This window comes from Buteo buteo, chromosome 9, assembly GCF_964188355.1.
Source record: "Buteo buteo chromosome 9, bButBut1.hap1.1, whole genome shotgun sequence".
Taxonomy (NCBI): domain Eukaryota; kingdom Metazoa; phylum Chordata; class Aves; order Accipitriformes; family Accipitridae; genus Buteo; species Buteo buteo.
Genome location: NC_134179.1, coordinates 10458215 through 10482154, shown reverse-complemented (window position 1 = coordinate 10482154; position 23940 = coordinate 10458215). Strand labels below are relative to the sequence as shown.

At 41.0% G+C, this 23940-nt stretch overlaps 1 protein-coding gene across 4 annotated transcripts in view; it reads right to left on the bottom strand.

The window, feature by feature from the left end:
- SPTBN1 (spectrin beta, non-erythrocytic 1) overlaps window positions 1-23940 on the bottom strand; it is a 136677-nt gene that overhangs the window by 25337 nt on the left and 87400 nt on the right. For all 4 annotated transcript variants that reach the window (XM_075035342.1, XM_075035344.1, XM_075035345.1 and 1 more), the window contains 15 exons: window positions 22998-23089; window positions 21804-21884; window positions 20903-21018; window positions 19756-19868; window positions 18933-19120; window positions 17797-17914; window positions 16207-16365; window positions 15288-15590; window positions 14314-14467; window positions 12747-13617; window positions 12468-12605; window positions 11081-11837; window positions 10619-10821; window positions 4693-4783; window positions 171-317 (listed from right to left, as the gene is read on the bottom strand). In XM_075035342.1, coding sequence (XP_074891443.1) covers window positions 171-317; window positions 4693-4783; window positions 10619-10821; window positions 11081-11837; window positions 12468-12605; window positions 12747-13617; window positions 14314-14467; window positions 15288-15590; window positions 16207-16365; window positions 17797-17914; window positions 18933-19120; window positions 19756-19868; window positions 20903-21018; window positions 21804-21884; window positions 22998-23089 — 3531 coding nt within the window. The remainder of the gene's footprint in view (window positions 1-170; window positions 318-4692; window positions 4784-10618; window positions 10822-11080; window positions 11838-12467; window positions 12606-12746; window positions 13618-14313; window positions 14468-15287; window positions 15591-16206; window positions 16366-17796; window positions 17915-18932; window positions 19121-19755; window positions 19869-20902; window positions 21019-21803; window positions 21885-22997; window positions 23090-23940) is intronic.

Here is a 23940-nt window from a genome sequence, read left to right as displayed (position 1 = left end):
GTTAGATGGAGACACAATGCGATAGATACTTATTCTACAATAATGAAATCTCCTTTTGCTTTAGCTGGAGAGATGATTCAAGAACCAATTCCACAGAGGATCAGATCCCATCTCTGTGCATAATCATCTTCAACAAAGATGAGGGCATTTTTTGGACATTCTTTAGTTACCTTTTCAATCTTCTCCAGCCATTCTTTGTTGGATGCAAGTTCTGCCATAAATGCCTGATGCTTCAGCCATTTGCTATGCAGGTTCCTTGCCTCATCATAGGACATATCCTGGGCTGTAAGCATCTTTTCATTGATCCAGAGTGAGAGCTGAAACAGAAAATACACAGGTGTTTGTGAAAACTATTGTAGCGTGAAATAACGCAAAGTATCAAAATGCCTCCAGATCAAGGATAAAGAGATGCCTCTACAGGAGAGTTGCGCGAGATTTGGAGACTGCTTTTACTCAGGGTTCAGTCAAGGATCCACCTCTTTAACAGTCAAATTTAAACATCCATCTCCGATATATAAATAACCCATGACCCAAGCAGAAAGGAATCAGCTTCATGATGAGCAAAATCAAACACACAGGTCTCGCCCAGTTCAACAGCAAGAGAAACAGGCACATGTGTCCTACTTATTGGTCACAGGGTATTTTTGTGCCGCTTTTCCCTTGCAACATTACTCAATGTGCTACTCAGGACCAGGACTTGAATGTCATCACCACACCCCTGTGGAGGCTTACTGACTTCCTGAGGACATTGCAGAAGTACACACTAATGAAGTGGCATGCAAAAGCCTCTCCAGAATTAAACAGAGCCCCAAGGTAAATTTTTCAGGGTAACACTGAATGAGAAATTCTGTATTTCTACTCATATCAGAAGTCTTAAGAATAGAGAAGGTTTTGTACCATTAATTCACACCACATTTGTACCTTTTCCCCATAGTCTTTTCTCTATATAGGTTTACATAAACAAATTCCTTTATTTGTCCAATCTCCACTAGGTTTTTGGTACTCAAGACTTTCCATTTTCCATTATATAAAATCCAAGATTGATTTCATTCTGATTTTCTGCAAATACAAAGGCACTGAGAACAATTTCCAGATCAACACTAGAGAAAAACAATACTTTAAAAGGTAGCTTATTTGCCAAGGGCAAATTATTTGATCATAGCAGCCAACATCAAATTTCCTCCCAGGGTGAGTCTGACTGCTTTATCTATCCCTTAGGTGTGCATAAAAAAAATACATTCACAGGAATGTTTATAGAATTTGAAAAAGATTCATTTTCTGCATATTTAGAGTCGCCTACCGAAGCGGAAAATGTCAAAACAAATCTAAGCTTTGTTTCTAGAATGCCACTTCAGCGATGCATGCCTTCCTGCCGAGGAAGCAACCTGACAAGAAGAGTAACAGGGCACGGGCAAGACTCGCCAATTCTCCGCTATGTACTCAGGATACAGGGCAATAAATTCATTTAGCATTCACAAGCCTTTTAAATTATCCCTTAAATGCACTGTTAAGCTCCACAAAAAGGGAAAACTTATCAGAGCAATGAGAGACACTCCTCATCTGATCTTGCTATCAAGTCTAAAGAGAAAAATGCCCATGTTAATGAAGACTCCTGTAGGCAGGGAAGTTTACAGTTGTAACAGCCTACTGTGCTACTTAACAATCAGAGGCTACATTAAGGATTACTATATAACCAAAAATTCATGGTTTTACTCCTGCTTTTCTGGGTACGAGACAGCTGCTATGCTCTGGAAATTGCACTGCTTGTCTTTCATTGTTCGCTTTTACTCAGCCACAGCATTAAGTCTTCTGAGGATTTAAAAGTGCTTCCCAAGGAAAGGTGTTATCGTTCATATTAACAGATGGGATGAACCGAGACACAGACGGTAGGTGGTACGCAGCCAGTGGCTGTCAGGATAAAACCCTCATTTCTGACTCTTGCAACGTTGTTATGTTCCTTCTGGTAACATGAAAGCACAAATAAAGCATTTAAGGTGTGACTATTAAAATCTGATTTTTGCAACCACTATAGTCACTAGAAATCAGTATCTTCAGTGCAAAAGTAGATTTAAAAAAATACTACAATAATTCCCTAAAACAGTGCCTCAGATTGACACTTGGAGTATTTATTTCTCCAGAAAGCTGTAAGTCAGTTGTTAATGCCAGCAGAGCTAGCTATTAGGCTTCCTCCTATCCTTTGCACCTATACCATAAAATTTTGTTTCTGCTCTCAGTTCCCAGAAGACTGTAAGACTCCGCAATGAAAGCCAGGCATGAACTAAGAGAAATGCAGAGACAAAACCCTTGTAAAGCTGGCAAAGCAACAAGGGAAGGTGAAAGAGCACTGACTGCTGCTGCACTTCCCAGACGTTGCAAATACCCAAGTTGACACAGCCTATCTTGCGGCATAAAGTTCATAGACGTCTGCGCTGCATGACAAAACCTGCCGGCACACTCTGTGAACCGGCAGAAAACTTCTGACGTTCGGAGTCTCGCCAAACGCTTTCACTCTGGCGTCCCTAGAGAAATTAGCCCAGACAGTGCTGGGACTTCTAAGCACTTACAGGGAAGATCAGCTTTAATCTCTTCGAAGGTGAGCTGTGAAAGAGCAGGAAGTCAAAGAAAACTAAATGGCAAAATTTATCACATCTCTTCTTCTCAGGATTTTCTGCTGTCACTCTTTATTTCATTCACTCAGCTAATTTATTTAATGCATTCATATTTATGAATGCGAGAAACAGACCAAAAAAAGCAACACCCCAGGATTAACCTGTGACAGTGTATCTGACTACTAACAAGAAAATCTGCTGTGTTTTCCCTCATCTGTGACCCAGAGGAAAGGTTTATCACTGCTGAGCTGGGGTTACGAGCACTATCCTGCCACCTCCTCAAGCACACTGACCCTGCTCGCTGGCTCGCCTGTGAGTCAGAGGCAGGAAGGAGCGAGGGGCAGGAGGCCACATTTACAATAATGCTTCAGCACGGAGTGACCGATGAGGAAAGTGGCTGCCCTGGGGAAGGAGCACAGTGCAGAAAACACTCTTCCTTTCCTCAAGTTACAGATGGATGGGAAACTGTCCCTAAGGCAGTGGGCAGGAAGGCCGGTGGATCGTTGCCAGGTAGAATGGAGACTGGTTTGAATCTGTTTTCTAACAATTCTCAGCTTCTCAGTCAGGGCTAACGAAAAGGCAAAGGGCAAGGTATTCCCTTGGCTCCCTTCCACCCTGCAGGATAGTGCTGCTCCATCACACAATCCCTCCAGCCCAGCATAGGTATCAGTAGACACTTTGTAATCAAGCTAATGCAAATTCTAAGTCTCATTATGGCTGTCTTCTCAAAAAACAACCATTCAATTATCATCAAGGCTAATGTCCTCTCAAAAAGGACTGGAGAAATTTGTAACATTCGGGTATTGTAAGTTCTGTCTTTGAACCATACAGTCGAGACATCCATGCTTTAGTAGCTAGAGAGAAACAATTGAGAGGAAAGGCTTTCAGGCGGCCAGACACTAGAGCTTTTATGTTTTCCTTTTTCTTTCAATGATCTAGGGGAAAAAATAGATCCTATGGAACACAACCACATTGACACAGAGGCTAGAAGAGCTCCAAGATCCAGGGGGATTTTTGTACTAGAGATGTTACAGAGGAAGGAAGAAGCTGCTGCTAATAACAGCAGAATTTTTGCTAATCTGTCATGTTTTTACTACCAAGGAAGGAGCAATTTAAGCCAAGTTCATGGTTAGGCTTATGCAATGCAGGAAAACAGACTGCATCTAGGCAACTGAGCAGTAAACATCATTTGCCCAGTTTTTTGATAGTCATTTTGTTTTGTTTCTTGTATGAAATCTCTGCTGTGAGCAATTCCGTTCAGACACACTGCAGTGACTTCCAGTCTCTTGTAGCTGGATAAGATCTGCAGCTAATGTACTGACTCTTGAACTGAAAAGCACAGCTTCGTCATAGGTCTCTTTGCAGACTTCAGATAAGGATAGCTAGTTTTTATGCACCTCACAGGCAAGGCTCTTTAGTACCTGTCAGTACTTCATGAAATAACCTGAAAATTACTTGATTAATTCCACATGCTAGGAATAAGATTATTCCTAACTTTAAAATGTTACCTTCAGTGTAAATGGTCCATGTAAGACACTACAAAATCTGGAAAGGATTTCTTTTTTTTAAATGTTATAGTACTTAACAATTTTAAACACATGCAAACTATCAGATAAATAACACATTAAAAATGATCCAGTTTAATCCTGCTCCCCTCTTACTCCTAACTTCCTATTCTTCTGACTAATGTTTTGTAGAAATCACTTGAAATCTCCTGCACCAGGCCACATACATATATACAGCTGTAGACAAAATTCTTAAGAGTTCAGTGCTAATCCCACCACATTCCACATGATTAATTTATACCACAGCAGAAAATCTTCACTGCTTTTGGCAATTTTCCCTGTCTTTAGCTTAGATGTCGAACGGAAATTCAGTTCATGAGAAAAAAAAAACAAAACAAACAGCTTAATTTTTGCAGGGTTTTGGTCTGGGATTTTTTTCAATTGTTTACACCATACTAAATACTACTGGATGACTTGATTGCAAAATGCTGAGAATTCCAGTCCTCAAAATACAAGGGTAAGAATGCTCTTCTGCAGGATGCAGCTTTTAGCAATAAAAGTGAAAGGACATAATTTACCTCTTGACAATCCTGAAGAAACTTTTGAAGATCCCTGTTATCTTTCAGTCTCATCAGAAGTTCACTGGCTGCTTCACGGTTCTTCCTATGTCTAGTCAAAAGAAAAAAAAAACAAAAAACCAACAAACAAAAAAACAAAAAAACAAAACAGCAGAGAAAAAAGACTTGAAATAGGTATTTCATGCAAAACTGTCATTTGTTCGTTTCTACAGCCTCCCTGGGATACATGTATTGAATAAGTATGTGGTGTGTGTCTTCTTCTGCCTTTCAAATGAAGGACATTTTTGAAGCTCAGATATGCAGGTGTTATTTAATGTGCTTACTTAAGCTCAGCATCTACTTGTTTTTGCGACCAGTTAAATACACAGGGAAAATTTTTAAGTCCGCAGGGTTTCACAAGTCTTACGTACAGAATTTGGCCCACTAATTTCAAGACCACAGGAAAGTTCAGACTGTTTGCCAAAAACCATAAGTAAACTATCTGCAAAATTGCAACAACAAGATTGCATGTTATGTGGCTCTTGCAAAGCGTATACTTGCTTTAATGGTCTTTATAATATGTGTTTGCTATAGCTCAGCACTTCTTTCTCCTGAACAAAGCTGGAGTGATTTATATGACCCTCCAAATGCTGTATTTAACAATGCATGTGACACACCTGTGTGTTTCGTCAAATAGAAGCCTTATGCACATTGGAACATATTTTTCAGAGCATTTGAGTAGACAAAAGAAAAGAAAAGGTTAGTCTAGAAGCCCTATTTTTAATTCATAACTGGTTTCCCCTTGAAGGATGAGTCATGCTGGCAGTCCCAAAGGTCTTGGTGGGTTCTTCAAATTGACATGGTGCCTGAAGAGCTCAATCCCAAGGTATCTCTGAACGTGTTTTTAACTAATGCTTAATTTGGAGTAGTTATCCCTGTCCTTCAGTACTTTCATTATTTATGAGGCAATTTAGATGGAGGAGGCAAGGTAAAGAAGGTAATTTTTATTTACTGCTCATTGTGTTAGTTTTGTTCATATTTCACTGTACATGGTCTTAAAGTGCAAAATTGCTGTCCTTTGTAGTAACCAAAGATAAATAGGGATAGAGAGTTGGAAATTATTTTGAAGGATGGCAATTTATAAGATGATCTCAGCACATACCGGCAATAGCTAAACAGATCCATGTTAGTGGAAATCTCCAGAGACTCATGATATTCTATAAGACTATAAATTACATGTTGATGACAACAACTGGATTAAGATACCACTTTTCCTTATCTACAATGTTACCAGAGCAAGCGCTCTGGCATGAATTTAGTGACTTCAGAAACACAAGGAATACTGAGGGGTACATTTTACATAAAAGCAAAAGGTCTGTAGGCAGAAGAATAGGAGAAAACCCTTTACAGGACTACAAATTGCTTCTCTTTTGTCTCAACAGCTTCCTCGGAATAACCAAGCAAGCAGCATCTATGTAGCTGTAGGTCAAGAAAATTGATTTACAGATCAGATGGCAAGGAAAACATATGTAAACATCAAAGCAAGAAGCTGGAGTCCAAGGCCAGGTAATCTTGAAGTTTTTACAGGGGTTATTTGAGAGAGCACAAAGGAAAGGATGCACAAATTGTGCCTTAGGAAAAATCTCTATAACATAACTAACATCACTGGGTTAGATTCCACTCTTTCTTGGCTGGTTTTTATATGCCTGGGCAAACACAGTGCATTACTCAGGTTGCTAAAATGAAGCAAGGAATTGCTTGGATGATTTTATAATGATGATTTAATAGATTTAAGGCTAGATTACATTGTAGACTTATGTATTCTGGAGAGGACACAAGTGAAATTAAAAGGAGAATTTTCATGACACTTATTTGAATAGAGTTAAGAGTAAGTAGACAAGTTCTTATGTTAAGAAAAGCTGAGTTTAAAAAACTAACAAAAGTATCTCCTACAGTGTTGGAAATACTAACTTCAGGAACTTTGAAGGGAAACCATGCAGGGATATCAAAAACAGATGACAACATAGCTTGCTTTTTTTTTTTTTTTTTTTTTTGTCCTCAGCATAACAAATATGATCTTTGGTGCTTAGAGCTATTTAACTGTAAAAGGTTGTTTGGTTGTCTAAGATGACCTGGAGTGAGACTGAAAGATGAGTATTCTCTGAAGAACAGGGCTGAACTGTAGCAAGGTTTAAACTGGATAGTTGAAGATGTGGCAGTAGTATTTTGAGGATGGACACTGCTGGAACAGGCCAGAATTCCTGTATTTTCATCACAGAATTGGCATTTTTTTATAGGACTAAAGGGCCTTAAGAAGTCATTTAATCTGTTATCCTGCGCCAGATTGGCTATATCTAAACATTATTAATTCCTTGTTCATGTTTCCCTAAATTCTTTAAAAGTTCCAGTGACAGAGATTTTAGAATTTTCTGTACATAACCACCCCTACCACTACAAAGCTTCTCCCACTCTCTACTACCAGTACATCAGAAGGTCTTTAGATAGAATAAACAAGCAGAGTGCAGAACAGAACCCTTCGTAATACAAATTTTTATCCAGATACTAGAAGTGTGGTGCTAAGGAGGCTCATCCTGCTTCCCTTGCCGCGAGTGCAGAGGCCCCAGCTGAGCCAACCAGGCATGTCAGGGCAGCGGACAGGCTGGACTGCAGCTCTGCTGAAGGCTACAAGCACTTGGCCATCACTGGAGGGTGGAGAAAAGTGCAAAGCTTACTGTTCAACTGCTGATTGCAATCATAACTATTAAAATCCTGCTCTTCTGAGATGCACATGGCAGAGAAGTGCCAGAAACTCAGACCCTGTCACACTTAAGGTTGTCAATGACTGCTTCTTACTAATTTGCTAAAACAGTTTGTGGAAGAAGATCACACATTTGCATTAAAGAGCTTGCTCTGCAGACTAATTATTTAGAATTACTTTGAATTCATCTGCCTGTTCCCATAAATAATCACATATACGACTTACACCATAGCAGTGTCTAGGGCTGCATTAAAAATGGGCTTCCCTATGCATATACTGAAGAGGCAACCTCAGATTCAAATGTCCAAGCTAAGCCAGACCTGCATGGTAAAAGAGGGGATAGGGAACATACTGTAGTCAGTTAAAACATGGGGGCATCTTCCTTCTGTGGGAACTTTATGAAGAATCTAAAACAGGAAAGTAGGATCTGTTCAGCACAAGGAGGTGTCTGACTCTAATTAATCCAAGAGCAGAGCACCAAAATTTGCCACACTGTTCCCATGCTGTCTCCCCAGAGGCCCCTGAGAATGCTAACAATGCTGAAAACTGACAAAATCACTTGTGGTTTAACTGTAAGCCTGTGGGTTTCAAAGCCTGTGCAGGAATAATAGATATTACACGTAGCGCAAATGCAACTGCCTGCTAAGAATACAGAGATAACATGCAAGGCATTTTTAGCTTCTTTAGTTGTTCCAGCAAACAAGAGGCACTCTCCTTTCTGAATGGGCAAGAACAAAAATTACTTCTGTTCTCTGTTGAGCAGCAAGGTGCACAAATACAAAGTTGATGAAAACCAGACCCAGATCACAATCTCAGATCTGCCACTGTCTTTAAACTAAAAACTCATTTGCAGAATCAAAGAGGCCATGTGTAGGCACACAGACTAGGGCAGTCCCCTTACACTCTTCCAAGAGAAAATGGAGGAGAAAACACTTCCCCTCTGGCTGGCAGAAACAGCAGCAGAAGTCATCAAAGCAGGGACAACTGCACTGGGGAGAACAGCTTCTTTCCTAGCTGGAAAATCTAGCTAGTGATAGTTTTATTCAAATCCGTCTTCTCCTTCCCTTACCCTTTCTCCATTTCTTTAATCCCATTTAGTCTTCCCTGAGAACTGCACTAAAAGATTGTGCTGAAGTGTTTATCTCCTGTTGCAGAGCTCCACTCTGCTTCTGTGCTCTCCTCTCCTTCCTTAGCCTGATGCCTACCATGTCTATTTAGATGGTAACCATTTTAGGGCAGGGTCTGTCTGCTGTACCAATGGACAGCAGGGTCTCCTCTGGAACAGCTTGAAAGCATGACTGTAAAAAACACTATTAACAATACTAAAAACTACAAAGAGCTCCATATGGGAAGTATGGAGCCACTGCACATATTTGTACTTGTTTGTTTTGGTCCTTTGTTATACATCCAGGTGGAGCTCGGTTGGGAGAGCAATTTTTTGTAAAACCAAAGAAGCTTCCTTTGCTACCACTCCCACTACACCCAGCCCTAAGGCTTTGTTCTTGAGGCTTATCAGCCTTACAGACTCAGAGAGCAATCACACGGATTTCCTGAATAGCAGCGCACCGGATGGTTTTTGCAGTGCTCTGCATAAATAGCTTTGGAATTGAGGAAACGCGTTGGAAAAAAGTGGGCTTAAAAAAATACAGTCTCTAGGACTTGCCTGCCATTCAGAGGAGGAATTCCAGCACACATCCCACAGGCAGGACAGCCCAGGTGGCCAGCTGGGGTGCCACAGGACAATGGGGACACAGAGGAGTAGCTGCACTGAGGGGGAACGGTGACCAGAGCACCACAGCCGGGGCAGCAGGAACCTCTCTACAGAGCACACAGGACAGAGGCTGAAGCTGTCTCCCACTCCAGCTGCCTCAGAAAGGGCTGCAAGAAGCAGCTGACCATTTGCTATTATATCCTTGGATGCTATCTTTTAATATTTTAATAAAGACGACAACTGACCAGAAGGCCAGGATCAAGTCCTCCTGCTTTTGCAAGTGGATGGGAAAACTTACAGCTGAAGACATTGCAAGTCAGAGAGAGTAAACAAGGAAAGTCCATTTCCTAGCTTTCACCTTGATGGCTTTCATATGATATCCTCTTCCTGGCCTTCGCACATTCTAACTGGGATCTAAAGAGAGTCAAGCTGGTTAGAGAGAGAATGCAAACGTAAGGTATCCTCAGAGTTAGGTTGTCACAGGGCTCAGAGGCCCTCAGCAAGCTCTAGGAACAGGAATATTCGCCCTTCTTGAAGCCATTGAGCCACAGCTAAAGTGGATGCATACACAGCAGGACCTGTTTGCCAAAACAGGAAAGGCGCAACATTTTCTGAACTTCTTCAGTTCAGTTTCTCCTTGGAGGTAAAGGCATCTGGATAACTCCGAGCTTACTGGCTGTGGGAGGATGCAAATCTGACAGAAGGGTCATCAGTAACATTTGACATAAAAATTCTGTATGAGCTTACTGCTGTGTTCTGATACTCATGATTGAAAAGTGCCTTGAAAGATTCCACTACTATACAAACCAAAAGCAGAAAGAAGCATGAATCATAGCCATCAAAACTGAACATTTAGTTTTCTAAGAAAAAGAAGCTCTTAATGTTCTATAGCATCCATGTCACAGCTAAAGAGACAAAGCAAAAGACTTGTTTTAGGATGAAAGACACCCTTGTACCAATGCTTCCTAATCTGATTTCAGAAGGGCCAGACAAGTTGGAAAAGGCGATCAAAACCAAGCGGGTGGGGTAGATACAATGCTAATTACCCTCTTGAAGAGCCACATTCCTTCCTCAGAGGAAGGACAGGAATACATTATTATCATTAAATCAGCTAGGAGGTAGCAGAGGAAAGTAAGACTTGTGGAACCAGGTATAGCCAACTGCTACAGCTCCCACCATAATATAAAGTCTGTTAATACTCCAAGAATTATACAGCAATACTCATATAGCCAAATTCTGGGTAGTGAGCTCATTACCTAGTAAGTCTCTAGAAAATGGGAGAGGTAATATGTAATTAAGATTAGCCTGGCACATTTTTTAAACATTACAGTTCTTATTTTTCCACAGGACAAAGAAAACATTCTGCAACAGACATTTTCTAACATGTTACTTTGCCTTCGGATTCTGGTAAAAGGTCATCTCTCAGAGAACAGAATTAAAGTATGAACAGCTACATTCCGCCATCATTCTGACCTTACCTGTCATCAATAGAGTCCACTTTCTCCTGGATTTTATCAGAGTTAATGTTCCCATCACTAACTAGCCTCCTGCCAGTCTCTACAACTGCATTGATCTTTTCTTCATTGGCATCCATCGTGGTCATGAAATCCTCCTGTTTTTTAATAGCAGCTTCTGCTCCTTCCAAGGTAGTGGGCATTTCTGTGTGCGCCAAAACATACTCCTGTGATTAAAGCATAAATCAGAGAGATAAAAGTATTACACTCAGGCTATGCTGTCTGCTCCAACAACAGATTCACCACATATGAAAAGAAACGCCTCCCACGAACAGTTAGAAGCAAAATACAAAAAGCAAATTATAGTTAAAAAAAGGTCAATTTATCTGTTGGTAGCTCTCCTACCAAATGATCTTGTTTGTTAATTGCCTGCAGTATATGGTGCCAACCTGTAGAAATGAAATAAGGTATATCTTGACCACTTGCCTGGTTATTAAGAAATGCTTCTGCCTGCTTGGTATCTCTGAGGAATAGCTGGTAGGCATGAGACTGGGAAAGGAGATTTTGCCTGTTTTCCCACATTTTGTGAAGCTCATTCCATCCAGTATCCAAAGCTTGTAGGCGCTGCCGTAAGAACATGTACTGAGCATCAGTTTGCCCTTGTGTCACCATCTCACCCATATCCCTCATTTTCTGATAATCTTCCTCATAATTGTTGATTTCATTCTTAATATTCTCATGTTGAGTGAGCAGCTTCTCAGCCTCTGTCAGCGTGTTTGGCATATCTTCGGATGCAATTGCAGTCTGCGTTCTGGATAGCCAAGACTGGAAGTCATCCAGGTCTCTCAGGAACTGCTGCAGTTTGCTTGCCTCCCCAAGGGATTCTTCCCGGTTCTTGAGGGTGGTCTTCATTTCTTCCCACACATCGTTGATTTCTGCGAGCCGTGAAAGGATAGCCTGTGCCTGGTCAGGATGCTCTGATTCCAACTTTTCTGCCTCTTTTTGCAGGTCACTTAGCTTGGCTTCAATGGCTACCAGGTCACGTTCCATGCCAGTCAGCTTCCTCTGCAGGGCCATCACTCCAGCTAGATCATTACCCAGATCTTGTGTGGATTCGATCACTTTGGTCTTTTCCCTGATCCAGGATTTGGTTTCATTACACTCAAGATGGTAGTTCTGGATACTCAGGGCAGAGAGCAGAGCATCCTTCTTCCTATCCACCAGTTCTCTGAACTGGCTCCATCTGAAATTTGTGAGGAGAGAAAAGCAGAGAAATTGAGATTTGAGTATAATAAGTGAAAAGGATATGGCAACATTGCTGAGTGAGCAGTTGCTCATATTACCTTGGTAAGCCATGAAATAACCTAACTATTCATGTTTTTTTCAGTCCTTCCCACATCATCAATAGTTTTAGCAAAACAACCATTAACCAAGCTATGGCGTATATTATAATATGACAAGTACCAGTAACACTGAGTCCTTAAAAATATAATATTTCCTCACATGAAAAATTGCTAGTTACATCTAATTTTCACACTAAATGTACTCTCTTGGTTTATTTTGAAGCCAAAAAATGAGTGAGTTTACATAAAGTTATATTGGTTTCTTTTTTATCATTAAATTTCCAGCTCTCAAATCAAGGTATTGATACACTCAGGAGGACCTGATTGAAGCCAATAGCAAAACTCCATCTGTTAACCAACTATTTGAAAGACACAGCTCTTTTTCCTTCTGAAGCTTTAAAGGCCTACCTTGAAGATACTTCAGGTAACGGTATCAGAATATCTTAAAAAACACATCTAAGAAACGCAAATGACCCCACTGTACTTGTTTCAGCCAGTGTCATGTTCATGAGCATGAGGCCTTCACTTACCTTGTGTTGAGTTTATCTTGCTGTGCTTTTATCTCCTTCTCACTTGGATGGCCGCTGTGCATTAGCTGTCTAGCAATTTGGTTCACTACTGCAACACGGGATGCCTGATTGTTCATTTCTGGTTCTAAGCTTTCAAATCTGGGGGGAGGGAGGGAACAAACAAAAAAAGATCACACAGGCATTAGAGAATCTGAGCCACCGGCAAGCTGACAAAGGTAGCCGGTGTAAAAAAAACTTCCACCCAATATTCCCCAAACTTCCTGGTAAAGCCATTCTCACCTGTGCTGGATCACTTCCAGGTCCTCCAGCTTCTCTGGAATCTGCATATTATTCAGCCACTTCTCCTTTTCATCAATCCAAAGCTCACAAGCATCTGCCTCACTGAACATCTTATAAAGAGCAAGGGTATCCTGCAAAGCCTGTTTACGCAGCCGAGTCAGCTCAGCAACCTCTTTGTATCTTTCCTCTATTCCGGACAATCTGCCTTGAACGTCTGGAGATCCAGCGTGTTCCTGTGGTAGGGCCTTTGCTTGTTCGTGAAGTGAGTCAATGGTTGGCCGGTAGCTTGCAATCTCTTCAGCCACATCTTTGTGTTTCTTGACCAAGGACTGAGTAGAATATTCATCGTGGCCAACATCATTGCTGGAGACAATTTTGAGGATGTCCAACATCCATGCATCAATGTCATCAGCATCAGCCTGGAACTGGTGAAGGAGAGAGGCTTCCTCCAGGCGCTTCTTCCTAATGGCAGATAACTGTTCCAAGTTAGCCCACTGCTCCCGGATATCCTTAATTCTTTCTCTGATTTTCTCAGACCCAAAATGCTCCTCCGCAATCATGTCTTCACCTTCTTTTATCGCCTGCTGAAAGTGGCCACTACGACCACTCATTTCGTCTTCAAACGCCTTATGTTTACTCAAGAGACGGACAACACTGGTTAGGTCCTTCCCATAGTCATCAGATGACAGGATCTGTTCCTTCTCCCTGATCCAACCCTCTTCCTCAGCCATTTCCCAGAAGAATTTCCAGAGGCGCCGAGACTCCTCCAAGCGGGCCCGGCGCTCGGCTGCGAGCTGGCACAGCTCTTGGTAACAGAACTCCATGTGAGCGACACGGTCCCTGATAACCTGCGGGTCACATGGTTTGTAACCTGTTCAGATAAGAGAATGTACATTACAACTCGGACTGATTCATTTTCATCTCTACCGCTGGGGCATACACAGGGGTCTTAATTCCTGTTCGTTCCATCTACAAAGTTTATGTAAAAGAATTCATAGTTAGTCTCCTGAAAGTGAGTGTGAGCTATCAAAGCTCCACCATACAATAACACAGATCAGAAAATACTGTTCTTTGCATAAAGACAAAAACCCGAAAGGGAAGATATTCATGACTGTTTTCAGTGAAACAAAATTCACTACTCCAGATTTATACCAGCTTCATACACAAAACTGTACAACATCAACATCAATTACTCTAGTTAATGACACTGGTTTAGTGGAATTGCTTTTATTTAGCATAAATTGGGACAATATCAGACTGGGTCCAATAATTTGTATTGTTGGCATTAGAAACACAGAATGGGGAACTAATGGTGACTATTACAAAGATACAGCAGCTGCTGGTCAGAAGTGTGACATCCCATGCAAAACACTATGCCACAATTAATTCTTGAGCAGATACCTGGACAAATTAATCATTGACACAGTCAGTAAAGAAGGAACAAACGAAGCTGGATTCTCTTATTCTGGTGCTGAATTTAACCTAACGTGCCTTGCAGAACTAATGAGGCTTATAGATAACCTCATACATAATTAATACAAAGAAGGACACATTGGCTGCTAGTTACCTTCTCCATCAGTGGCAAACTTCTGAGCAGATGCATTGACCCCTCTCACTCTCTCAGCCTGAATAGCAATGTCAGCTTCCACAAGAGCATGTTTCTGCAACAGGTCTTCAACTCCTAACAAATGTTTGCCATAGTCTTGCGACAGCAGAAGCACCTATCAAAATGTAAAAGACAAGTAAAATGGGCTGAAGGCCACAAGATGTTTGTTTCTCAGTGACTCCAGGCATTACGCTGTTCTCTGGTGTTACATTGATTTAAGTCCAGAAAAACTCCAGGGCTGTAAGGAGAGCTATTTCAAACGTATGGAGACATGGCTGGTAAGAATTTGAGCCAATATTTTTAAAATCACTGGCAACCATGAAGAACTTGACTGCTCTTTAATGTAGTTTGAAGTCTAGGATGATGAGAAGCTAAGTTAGCTCAGCAGGACCAATGAAAAGCACTCAGTCCAGGTGCTGTGAGCTGCCACTGAGCTACACACATCTATCTTTCCTCCAACAGCTTCCAAGTTCTGCTGGCTGATGGACGAGAATAAAGTCATGGTCCTCTCCTTTCCCAGATCCCAGGAGAACAGACAGGAAGAAATTCATGCTTTTTAAAACACAGAGGTGAAGAGGTGACTTGTTCCCCATGTAAATTGTGATGAAGAGAGATTATTTAAGTCCCTTTCACCAAAATCGTCATCCTTACCCAAGCACTGTGACCAAAGCCTCTGGCCTTTATGACAGAGGCACGAAGCTGAAAAGTAGCTTTTTATAGGAGCGACCTTGTTTTTTCTCCTTACTTGTTTTTAATCTTTATTTTTTTTAAATCATCATAAGGTATAAGGAATTTGTTCACTGCTCTTGAATGTGGATCTTCTGCATTTGTCTATTAAGCCAGAGGGGCAAAATGAATGTTAAAAATTTACAGAAAAGGACATCTACACCTCTCCAGAATATTTGGGCTACATTCTTAAATGGCTAAACACCTACCTTCATCTCATCCATCCAGTCCATAATGTACAGCATTTCCTGGAAAATCTTTTGCAGACCAAGATTCATCTCTAGCCGCTGTCTCCGTGCCCTGAGCAACTCCAGGAGATACTCCCATAGGCGTATAACATTGTCCTTTCTTGCAGTAATGCGTTTGATATCATGGTAATTTTCAGTCTCAAGCTCCTTTGCAACCGCAACCACAGCCTGGACTCGTTCTTCATATGCTGCAATGTCTGTTTCAATGGCCTCGTGCTTCTTTGTTGCAGCTTCTACTGCTGGAAGGTCAAAGCCAAAATTATCCTGTAAAGACAAAGATGATTCTTCAGCCATGCCTGCTGAGGAGAAAAGCCCTACTGCTCATAACATGATTTCTGATTGTGCAGAATACACTTGCTAGCAAATCTAGGATCTCAAAATGCTCTGAAAAGTATTCTTTAATAAAATCAGAGATACCTCTGATAACCAGAGAACCACTGATAAAATCAGAGATATCATTTACTGCCTTTGGGGCAAGAATCATGGTGGCCATCAGGATTAGGCTGGGGCTTTGGATATTTTTTAAGTCATCTCTAATATTAAAAAATACAATTACTTCCTGGGCTAATTCCATTGAATTGACCGAAATATTCAGATAAAGAAAATCTTGACTGTGCATAGATATTTCCACATCAATATCTCCTGAGTACAGACTGGTAGATTCAAGGAAGGAATATCCCAAATGCATTAAAGATAGGACATACAGTACATACACACACATACTAAATATACATTTGCACATACATACAATAAATATAAATATACATAATTCAGTAAAATATGAGGCATAGGGGAGGAAGTGTTCTCTTTGCAAGAACTGTATCCTTTAATTACTCATGGGAATCATTTTAGTCACACAGACAATCTCTGAAAGCAGCACCTGAGAAACGAGACGTTGATTTTCACTCAGCCAAGTCTCTCTCATAGCTGCCTTGCGATCAAATCTGCGTGCAAGTTGTTCCAGTTTCTCTTGTCTGATGAGCTCATTTCGCAGTGCCAGTTCTCTTTCATGTTCAGCTTTTTCCAGTCTTTCCCAAGCCTGAAGATGTGGAGAAAAAACATGCGTCTTCTAAACACACATTCTTGTAGGATTATGATAAATCACATCTTCTTTACATGAAATCAGGACTGAAGTCACTACAGCCAAGTTTCACAAAACTGGCTTTTTTATTTATATGCCAATAAATCTGGTTTGCATTGGCTGGCCTTACACCTTGTTTGCTAACTTAAGCGCATGACTTAAAATTTGTTCTCAATTCATTCATTTATTTTTCTGACCAAGGAGTACACGAGTTGTTTCTCTCAGATACATTTTCTTGAGTTCATTTGGTTTTTGCCTCCAACAAAGCCCAAGCAAACCACCTGGCTTGAATGTGTAAGAGAGTACTTGTTAAAAAAAACAAAACCAAAAACAAACCAAAAACAAACCAAAAAAAAAAAAACATTCTGAGTGCTACTCCCAAACAAGCAGATTCTATCCTCCTCCTTTAGGAAATGAGAATTAGAGATTCATGCCCTCTCACCTCTAAAATCAACATACAATGGTTCTTTATTACATCCACTTTGGAAAAGAAAATAACTCCAGAATTCAGTTACTTCTGGTGCACACAAGTCCTTTTTTCCCCAAAGCCAAAAGTTATTCACATGCATGACATGAATATTACAAAAATAAAAAGTCTTGGAAGCATGTTGAAAGCCAGCTAATCACCTTTCAGATCTTCTTACAAGCAATAAAAATACCCACAATTAAACACAAACTACCCTAGGTTCTTCTAAATCCTAACAGATGTGAAACTGCCTGAAACCCAAGTATTTTAGGCATTCACAGGCATGGGGCTTAATGCGAAAAGGAGAGCCCTGCAGTTTACTGCTCTCTAGGATGCAGACCGAGGCCGCAGACACCCACAACAGCTGCTCTGGGAATGCCAAGCATGATCAAACACAAACGAGGAAAGCTCACACTTTTACGTTGTTTGTTATCCTTGAGAGAGCTTGTCAGCTCTGCTGCTGTTCTGCCAGCTGCACCAGCATAAAAAATAGCTGCATAAACCCTGAGAGGGAATCCACAGCATTGGTCATGGCTCTTGTTCACTCTCCCACACTGCGGGCAGTGGGGCAAATGGGGAGGGTTGCAATATCTACATAATGTTACTACTTTCTGTCAATTAACTCTAATAGCCAGGACCCCAGAGGATCAAGGCAGGGCTACTAGATCCATCACCAACTGCACAGAGTGACTGAGTATTTTTCTAGTGTGGAAGCTCTTACAGATGCTGAGGATACCCAGGGACTCAGTTCAGATTAGTGAGTCTGAGCTATTAGAAAATGTCACCCCACCTCTCCCATCCCTTGTGTTCCCCCACATCAAGGCTGGAGATAGCAAATGTGTTTCTTCTCAAGTATACTGAGAAAGAGACTGAAAGACAACAACAAAATCCTGAGTTGCACAGGAGGAGCTGGCTTAGTTTACCTTGTTAATGTCAGAGATGAGTTTTCCCTCCCTGGGCATGTATACTTTCTGATTGTTGGCTCTCATTTTGCTTTGGATGGTAAAAAGCAGCACTTCTAGGTTTCCTTTTTCTGTAAATCTAAACAAAATTTTGCAAAACCACTGAGTTACAATAAAGCTTTCATTGCTACTAAGGTATTATAAAGCACTTCCTTAAAATGTTGACATTATGAATGGAGCATTCAGATAAACACCTTCATCTTGTGTGGAAGCTGGAAGCAATTGAAATAGCCCACACATCCCCTGGAACCAGTTGGGCCAAACAGCAAAAGAAACTTCACAGAAGTCAGTTGTCTGTGTGTTTAAATCTAAACCCCCTTGGGGGACAGAATACTGCATTTTTTTTATTCTACTACGTGCATTGCCCTAGTTTACTCTATCAACTCAAGAAATTGAAGGTTTTTTTAAAGCACGCTGCAGTCAATAAAACTCTTCCCACTGTTTTCCCTGCGTTGTATGCCTGGGAAATAAACAAACTCCATAGGTGCTAGGGAATAGACTGCAATTTTAGAAGATGTCTGGATACTCTGTAATGTTTTGGATTGTGATTATTATCCATTAGAACTTATATTGGACAAAAATAATAAACAGATCCAGTATCATAATGCTAAAAGAAACTTTCCAGAAATAAGTTGCACAGTTTTGGTTATATCAGTTTTAGTAAGCACAGCTATGTTTTGCTAAACCAGACATATTTCCTCTTGATTTTGGATAAGCAGTAAGATTCTTTTAATAGCAGTGTACTGGTTTTATACACTGCTAGCAAGCATGACTGGTGATACTACTATACTAACATGGTATGCTATTACCACTCATAAGGCAGGCGTCTGAGTGAAGTGACAGCATCCAGGACACTGAGATCCTGCAGGCAACACACTTTTTATTCTTGTTTTTATTATCTGCACATTGAATAGCATAAAGCAAACAGGCCCTGCGTAATGATGAGTGCCAATTAGAAACATGATATCTGGGTTTCTTCAGAAAAATAAATTCTTAAGCCAAGATTAAAATTACTTGGATGTGTTTGTTTTCAAAAAAATCAATGATTGACTAAAGAAAACAAGACCACTGTTGTTTTAAGCTAAGATTAAAATTACTTGGGTGGTTTCTCTACTGTGCGGTAAGTGTTGAATGCCTGCAGCTGCTGTTGCACACCAACTAGCGAGTTGGCAAATTTGCGATTGTTGAGGATGATAATGGTTTGCTCAATCCACTCAAGAAGGTCGGAAGCCAGCGATTCGTATTTTTCAATCATTTTCTCCGTTTCAATGGCATTGTCAAGCACCTGCAACAAGCAGCACAACATAACATGAATAACAAGGGCAGTGTTCTTCAGTCATTTAAATCCAACCAGCTACATAAAAGAAACTGTTGGGAGACTTGACTTATGAATCGGACCACTCACTCCTGAGTGCCACAGGGGCTGGGATCCCTGAGGAATGAGGGCTTTGCATTTTTCAGCAGTGAATTCCCATGATCCCACGGCAATAGAGGGACAGAGCTGAGGCTTACAAAATGATTCATGTTCAGTCTGCCAGCTGTAAAAACGGGGACAACTTTGCCAAAGGGCAGCGAATGACTGCACATTTTTTAAATGAGGGACTTTTCTGGGCTCCAGAAGAGACAGAGGACCCAGAGGGGGAGGAGCAGTTAATGAGAAAGGAAAAGCAGCAATGATGCAAAATTAACAAGGGAAAATAAAACAGCGGCCAAATGTTTTCTGATACGAGGCACCCGGAAATTAACTACTCCTCACAGTCATATGGGAATACTTAACATTCAAAACACGTTCAAAAGCAAAACTACAAACTACCATACAGTGGACTCTTAAAAAAATAACACCCAAGAGGAAAAAAAAAAAAAAAAACCTCAGAAAAATTTCAACTGCTTTATAACAATTTATAATTTGAACTTGCAAACCTTTCCGATACGTTTTCCTTCAACAGCTAAAGCTTTCATCTTGGAGAAGTAGTGGTAATATGTCACCACATAGGTGATGATTGACTTTTCATCAGGATGATCAACACTGATATCTGCAAACCAAACAATAGTTGTCTTAGCATACTGAGAGTGCATAGGTTAAAACAACAAAGCTAATAATGCAACAAGGATGCATTTAAGAGTCAGAGAGATAGATTCAGTGGCAGTTCAGCTCCTAAGATTTGTCCTAATCGGAAATAAATTCAGCAGTTTTGGACTGGTTCTGGGTTACTTGGTGTTGCACAGTTTTGAACTCTGTCACTAAGTGCTCCTTCATCTCTTTGTCTTAGTGAGGACTGTGGTTAAAGTACTCCTCTGTGGGCTAAGGGCCTTTGGGTCCTGGAGTCAGGCTCCAGACTGCCACAGCTTGTGTGGCCAAGTAACTTCTCTAGCGTCTGTGTGAGTTGACAGAACTACTGTTATTTGAGAACTTCGAAGCTATACCAGTATTTGGAGAGAGGAATTCAAACCTAATTGTATGTCTGTCCAGGCAAACCTTCTGAGAGATACAGATGGAAAACAAATTCTTTCCTTTCCTGAAGCAATTCTGAGGCACTGGAAAATAAGCAAGAAGAAACTCGCCCAAACATATAGCCTCTATTTGCCCTGTGACAAGAAAGTTTCTTGTCCTAGGATTGTGAGCGTGCCTTCCAATACGCATGAGCATACACACTCTCATGAAAGCACAGGCTAAAACTCACTGACAGTCTGCGAAAGAAGTTGCTAACTATTGGCTGAAATCCACATCATTCACCTTCCAGCTCACAGAAAGTGTTTCTCAGAGCAGATCAGAAGGTTGCCTCTAACTGGAATAATTTTATGTATACATAGCCAGTCCAGTGATCTTGTCAGATGGGGGAAAATAAACAGAGGATTAAGGGCTCTTGTGCTACCGCTGCTCAGTCCTCTGCAGGAGACATCCCGCATTCTCTCCTTCCCTCTCTGGCTGTATCACCAGGTGAGTCAGCAGCATCCAGCTGCTCTTTAACACAAAAAGCTTTTACAAAGCTGTGCCCTGCGACAAGGAGGGGTGGGAGAAAAGAGCCCACAAAGAGTGGTGAAGTGCTGAAACTGCAGGAATTCTTACCCTCAGGGTCCAGGAGCTTAGTAAGACCAAGGTGTTGTTCTGCAAGGTTAAAAGCATTCTGCAGATTGTAGTGTGCATTTGATTTCTTCAGCTTGTCAAAATCAATCAGATCAGGCCTAGACAGGATGGAAAATTCTTTAGATTTCCCAAAGCACAGTGAAACCACCCTCAAATAAGAAATGAACTGAAATCTGCAATCCTCAGAAAACCTGGCCCCTCGTGCTGCCATGGTTTCGCTTGCCCAGTAGCCCTGTGCATTTCAACAGCAATATTAAAGGAATGAAGTAATGCCTAGCACATGCCATGGCAGAACCTAGCCAATGGGAAAAAATGGAGGACAGCTTAACAGCAGTAAAGGTGACCCTGGAGAAGAAAGGAATAAAGTTGTGGTCACGCAGTCCCTCCTCATGCCCATGTAAGCATGCAAGCTGCCCCAGTAACTTCACCTGAGCTTGCCGATGAGCAGCATCCCCAGCCATGGCAGTCTAGCACCAGATTTTGCCATCCCTGCGCTGAGATTTCTTTCTCCTTCAGGCTGCTGTTGTGTGTGGTCCTCACCTCCCACCCCTGAACTCTAGGTAACCAGACCCGACCATCAGTTACTCAATAAGGTACAAGAACTTTTCTTCCAACCTGGTCAGTCACAAACTAAAACAATCATGTGCACAATTTATTCTCTTGAAACCAAACGCAACCTGTTTTGACTTGTGATGTGAGAAGCTGTTGCCCAGATGAGCTCACAGTGACCGCAAGAGTTGTAAAGCTCTAAAGCAAGGCAAGTTGCTGTAAAACTCTCAGCAATTCTTCAACTTCCTCCTCTCCACAGATTTTAAAATCAAGCTGCAAGGTAACTGCAAAACCCACTGCACTCTGCAACAGCCCAAGCTTTCAAAACCCATACCTGTGCTTATGTATTAGTGCATTGAAAGCCATGCCGTCCCTCCAGCTTGTTGTAAAGTTGTGAATGTTGACATTGGGGTAACTGGCAGAAAAAAAAAAAACAAAGAGAGCATAATCAGTATAGCATCCCTGCTGCAGCTCTGCACATTCTGTCACTAAAAGCTGGTTGCAAGAGTGGCATATTTATTGTAAACCTAAGGGTGGGATATTACTATCCCACGACGGACGATCTATCATCATGAATGACTGTTCTCTAATCAGAGACTGACACTAGAGATAACTGCATCTCATTTACTCTTGTACACCCCACAGCAATCACTTTAAGTTACTTTTTGTAACTTGCTGCCCAACCTGCAGCCTGTGAGGTTTCAAATCCCTGCAAGTCTAAAGCCTGCTCCTGCTTTAGCTGCTGGCAAAGAATTATTTTCAGGTACTCAAAATACCAAGTTCAAGAGAAGAGCAGGAACAGCTGGAGGAACAGAGCTGAGTAAAACCTTTTCTGATGGCTGCAGGTGCCACAGGAGTGGTGATACATTAAGTTTTCCATGAAATCGTCTGCTGTCCCAAGGCATCTTCAAGGACTGACCCTAGTCACCATCTGACTTCTAAACGAAGCACGTATGATAGCCAGCTTTGTGCCCAATGGGTACATAAATGCAAAACTAATTTGTTCGGTGATCTGGGTATTTTGCAAGTCTCCAAAAATTTCAGGCTACTCACAAACCACTTCCATAAGAGTTCTTGGAAGAAGAAGATGAAGTGCCACTATAAAACTGAAGTGCCCCAAGTCGTCAGAGGGACATCCAAGTTTCCTGGGGGAAACGTATTGAATCTCTACACAGGGATATTTAACTATGCAAGAAGGTTACTGTCAGAGAAAGACATTGTAGAAATATTTCCATATATCTGAAAAGAGGGAAAAGTTGGTGGCAAACATATGGAGCACCATTACTTCTTCAGACCAGGGTGAAAAAGTGTCAGCATATTACTATCTATTCACGGATTATCAGATTGGTATGTTTATCGCACAGCATCATTATAATAAATTCAGAATTTTCTGACTTGTAAACATCAATTCACTTCTCTTGGTTGAATCCACTTAAGGAGAGATATGTGGTTGCCCATTTAAAATTATTTCAATGAAAACTCAAAATGCTGTAAGAGCTTTAGAGATATTCACTTAATCCACACTCACCCAGCTGTCTTCATCTGGCACCACAAAAGCAAAGCATCTTTAGCAGATTTCTTCTCCTTGTTGTCCTCAGTTTCAACACTGATATCTTGGATCTAAAATTAACATAGAAAGTTTAAATATTTCTCTGAGAAAACATAGTATTTGGCTTTTTTGAAAAGATGAAAGGAATTATAACAGAATATAAGTAACAAAGGAGATCTATGATGACAGGCAGGGTGGAAGTAGATGAATGCTTTTCCTCATTTAAGAGCATTCATGTCAAATGAAAGCTTCATCTGCCCTTATTTTACTGGAGGATTACTCTTTGTTTAGTCCATTGACAAAACAGTTTAAACTCCACAAGAAAATTTATTTCCAACTGTCAAGGCAAACCTTGCCCTATACAGTATTATGGTTTCACCCTGTCTCCTACAGGATGCCGAGCACACACAGGAGTCAAGGGGGTGCAGCAGGTAGGGGTCCTCCTCAGGGGATGCACAGGCAAAAGCTAATGAGGAGTTTCATAGAAGCAAACAATTTTGGAACTTCAAGCTTGGAGGAAATAGCATTTGCCCTTAGCAGCATCACAGCTCTATACTCCAGATTCTAGGCTATCATCCAGTTTTTAAAAAGAGGAAAAAGAAAAAAACAAAGGGGAGGGGGGCAGGGAGAAAACCACTTTTTACTTCGTGTGGACAAATATATCTCGTTTTATGGATATAGTTCACTGCTTTTTACAAAGAATATCATAGCTTCAGTGAAGTTCCTCTGCTGTCACTGAAAGTTAGGCAGACACTTTCATATTAGGAAAACACTGAGCAACACCAAAATTAAGAGATTGTTAAATTTATTGAATATTTATTACTATGTTATTTCTTATAAATGATATATTTATTATATAAATTTATTATCCTTTCTGCAAAAGGACTTTCCAGCCTTTTTTAACTGAGGGCAAAGACCAATG